This window comes from Bidens hawaiensis, unplaced genomic scaffold, assembly GCF_021521415.1.
Source record: "Bidens hawaiensis isolate Kalapana, Puna unplaced genomic scaffold, B.hawaiensis_p1.1 tig00016190_1, whole genome shotgun sequence".
NCBI lineage: Eukaryota > Viridiplantae > Streptophyta > Magnoliopsida > Asterales > Asteraceae > Bidens > Bidens hawaiensis.
In genome coordinates, this window is record NW_027492474.1 from 299963 (window position 1) to 304562 (window position 4600).

At 33.9% G+C, this 4600-nt stretch overlaps 1 protein-coding gene across 1 annotated transcript; it reads right to left on the minus strand.

The window, feature by feature from the left end:
• Nucleotides 1-714: 714 nt before the first annotated feature.
• Nucleotides 715-3687, minus strand: LOC143550870 (putative indole-3-pyruvate monooxygenase YUCCA8). Its single transcript, XM_077041436.1, has 4 exons — nt 3154-3687; nt 1283-1381; nt 921-1046; nt 715-738 (listed from the first exon to the last, which is right to left on the minus strand). Exons 1-4 carry the CDS (start codon nt 3685-3687, stop codon nt 715-717), a joined length of 783 nt encoding a protein of 260 aa, XP_076897551.1.
• Between the last annotated feature and the right edge of the window lie 913 nt (nt 3688-4600).

A 4600-nucleotide genomic window follows, 5' to 3' on the forward strand; every position in this document is an offset into this window, starting at 1 on the left:
GTTGAGTTTTAACTAGCTCACCCACTAACTTGGGTGTTTTGGGTTAACTAGCTAACAAAACGCAAATATGTAACACTCTAAGCTATAGTGGAACATTTTGCTGCAGATGAACCATTTGCTATGGAGAGCCTTGAGCTTCATCTGTAGCATTCGTATGGATAATTGTTTTTCCAAAACAAAGACACAATAATGAGATATATAAAACGCGACTTACTCCTGATAATAATTCTCAATTTAGTACAAAATTATAAAAAAACAACGGTATTGTTTATAACTAAAAGAGAATCAGGAGTCTAAGTAAGACAAGAAAATATTGATTTACCATTTTACCTTATAGCAATATGATCTAAGTAAAAAGGATTTTCATAGATAGATAGAGTAGACGTTATCATGAGACGGGTGATTCAACAATAACAAAACCAATGTATATAATGTTATTTATTGGTAAAATACATTAAATACATATAGCAAGAGAGAGTAGCCAGTTATTTTGAGACTATATTGAAAATGTGGTTGGCTGTCTTTTGGGCATCAGTGGTAGCTCCACGTAGGCCTATTTTCCAAGCCCAACAAAATAAATCCCATTTTCTCCTTTCCAGTGATGTGGGTACCTTTGCTTTGGAAACCCATCATTCTTTAACGACACTCAGCACCCTGCGTGTTTTAACATAAATACATATTATATTACGGTATTACCCATCTAATTATATTACTTCAATAAGTGGTTAAGCTTTGACCCTGTATATATAAATTTTTAGATAAAAACAGATAAATTTACACTAATAAAAAAAATAGAGGACAGAGTTGCGAGGCGACTCCGGGCCACAACAATACTTTGCCCTTGACTTCAATCCAATTTTAATGACTTATTTATTCTTCCCACGCATACAAATAAAAAATAATGATAAATAAAACATTACCTGAAGCCATAAATGCGTCGATCTCTTAAAACCGGTAGCAAACACAATTGCATCAAACTGATGACATTTTCCATCCTCAAACACGACTTCGTTTCCTCCCTTAATGCCTTTTAATGCTGGTAAGACCTGTTTAAGTCTTAGAAAGATCAAATTCACGTTTTTTTTTCATTCACAAAAAAAGGTGTAGTAAACGTACATTAGCCTTTATGAAAATCAAAATAACAAACCTATATTTCACCGGACTTGATCTTTTTCACCGTGCCAATGTCGGCAACAGGGTACTTACAATCTCTAATTTTGAGCAAAATGGGACCTTCTTTAGGCCTTTGGATACCATACTTGGTTAGATCTCCATATATTACCTTGCTAATTAGCATGGTTAATGAGTCCACCAAATGCAATGGTAACAAGTCCAATAACAAGAATAAAGAATTCAACGACCACCTTGATACGATATGAACCTACATAATGTATGTGCATGAAGATTATACTACAGACATATAAATAAGATGGGGCAAGTCTGAGGATCAACCGGTAGTGCACGAGGGGATTGCTTTTTTTTCACATTTATTTGTAGGTCAATTGTTAAACCAACTCTGCAAGAATTAAGCTAGAGCCTAGCTAGAGGACAAGAAGATATCAGCGTATAGACACAAAAATATACAATAATTAAGTTTACATCCACTCCTTGGTATTCAATCAACTGTTAGAGCTCACATCAGACGATCTTCTCTCTAAGACGATAGAGAGGTAACCAACTCTCTAGGTATCAATCTTAAGCATGTATCGCCGCTGGCTTTAACGTCTCTCTAATATGGTTAAGATTAAAATTAAGTATTTAAGTAAAAGAAAACTATAAATTTCTCACAAAGCGAGCATGGTCACATTACGGTTGGACGAAACGTCATCTATCTCATCTCACAAAAATACAAATAAAAATATAAAGAGTTATTGCTCTTTGTAAAATATCATACATAAAAGTATTTTCACATTTTCAAACAAAATTTGGAAATGTCAATCAGGAGTTGAAAAGTTAGTTAGTGTAACAATATGAAGAGTTGATATTTTCATAAAATACGACTGACTCCATTTTTGTCAATATTATTTAAACTAAGATGCGATTATGTTAAAACGTTGCCACAAGCGGAATATTTTATATTTACTCCAATAGCTTCTTGACAATACTAATATTTTATAAATTTTACTTTGATTGTTGGTTCTTAATAGCTTAAATAAATATTTTGAGTGATCATTAAAACTCTTAGCATAACTCAATTTTCCTCGGTTTGAATGTATCTCAAATGCTCAAATTGTCAATTTGGATTGAAAAATGAAAGGTGACAAATTCGTTTTCACCAGACCGAGTTCGATGGCAACAAAGACGAATCATGCATCAGTCATCATCAAGACATCAACTTTGTATCCGTCTTGAATTCAACCAGGAGCATAACATCATACGGTCATAGTGTACATTCATCTTCTTCAATTTGCCAATCTTGTATTAGTCTTGAATTCAACCATTAATTCCTTTTATGGTTCTGTTTTTGTTTTTCAATAAACGGGTGATATGGTCAAAATCTCTTAACAGAATTAAAGGATGAGTCACCCAAGCGCGGATTGAAATGACAAAAATGAAAAACCAATGTATCCCGGACACAAACAAAATTCAAGTGATAATTAATAAAGCATTTACACTTAAGTCTTCATCATCTCTATAACTAAAATAAAAAATATATTCTTCAAAACGTGTACAAAAGTTTCTCTCTCTATCTTTATCTTACTCGCAAATATTTAGTTTAACAAAAATTGCAATTTAATTTGGCTCATGTGGTTTATGTCCTATAGCCCAATCATCTCGAAATGGATTTTTTGGACAAATGAACCATGACGTTTAACTTTGTTAGCGGTTTGGCCCCTAGGTCTATAAATGGTAAATTTCCTCTCTTTTTTTGTCATGTGTTCATTTTATTACTTTTATTTTATAGATTTGATAAAAGTTTATTAATTAATTAATTAACCATCTTAATTGTTTTATAAAAATGTATATTAATTGGTTTATTTATTCTCGTTTATTTGAATAAATTATATATTTTTCTCATTTTTAATTTACTTATTTTTTAAAAAAAATTATTAATTAATCAAACAACTTATTTGTTTTATAAAGATATATTTTTTACACTTTTTATAATTTATTTATTTTCATTTTTTTCTATTTTATAATAATAATAATTACCGGACTTCTGACGACGATGGAGGTTTTTGCACAATGGTTTGACAGATCAAGCGCAATTTCCATGCCGGAATTACCAGCTCCAACCACCAAAACCTTCTTATTCTCATACCCGGTCCCAGACTTATACTCGGTCGAATGAATGACTTCGCCTTTAAACTCACTCAACCCATCGACCTCCGGTGTAACCGGATCAGTGTTTTCTCCCGTGGCCACCACCAAAAACCACCCCACGTAGCATCGAACACCACCACCATCCCCCACTGCTGCCTTCACCTCCCATTTGCTTGTATGTTCATCATACTTTGCAAACTGCACGGTGGTTCTAAACTCCGGGTGAATATTAAAATGGGAAACGTAATGGTCCAAGTATTCCACGAAATCGGCTCGGGCAACATACTTGGGAAAAGTTGATGGGAATGGCATGGAAGGAAGCTGACAGAAGTGTTTGGCTACATGGAGGTGAAGCCGATCGTATGTTTTTTTGTTGTATGATGAAGCAATGCAGTCTTCTCTTTCGAGTGTTGGTGGAGGCATGCGGCGGTGGAAAGGCCTGATGGGCCTGCACCGACGATCAGCACCACCGTTTCTCTAACATCCATACTAATTTAATTATGCCACCTTGCCTTCCTTTAAAACTTTTCATAAATATATTTAACGATACCAGCACTTGCCATCAACTACACGTTTTTGTTTTGTTTAAAAATATTTTAATGTCACTTCTTCGTTTTACCCAAATTTGTGGCATGGTTCATGTACGATTAGTCAACTATTATTTTATTTCTTTGGTTTCAATCCCAAAGAAAACTTGTTATATTTTTTATTTTGCAGCGGCTAAACATGTTATAAACATGGCAACTCTCCGAACTATATAAAGAAGTTTGGTGCCGCTAACCAATTTTTAGTATTGGTAGCTTAGCGAACGTAACGAGAACTGACCTAACGTTAATTTTAAATATGTAATGAAAACATGCTGAATTCGTGTAAACTCACTGCATCGACGTCCGGGACTGACAATGTTAGGGTTTTGATGTCATTTGTTTTTTTTTTTTTTTAGTTTCAGTACCATAACGAACGTAACAAAAACCGACCAGATGCAATTTTCTTTTTTATTTTTTGTTTTAGTTCCGGTACTGTAACAAACGAGAAAGAAATCGACCAAATTCGTGTAAAGTCATTGCCTTTTGTTTTAGTTCCAGTATCACCGTAACGAAACCGACCAACTGTCATTTTTGTTTTAGTTCTGGTATCGTAAGAAACCGACTGAATACATGTCGACTTATCATCTCAACGCTCGAGACTGACTACCACCGCCCAGATTTTATCGACCTGTCTGACGCAACGCACCGGATAAATTCCTAATTATAATATAATTAAGAAAATGATTAATTAAATTTGGGCCTCTTAAGAAGTGTGATGAAATATGATGCATGGTTTTTTATTATTATTA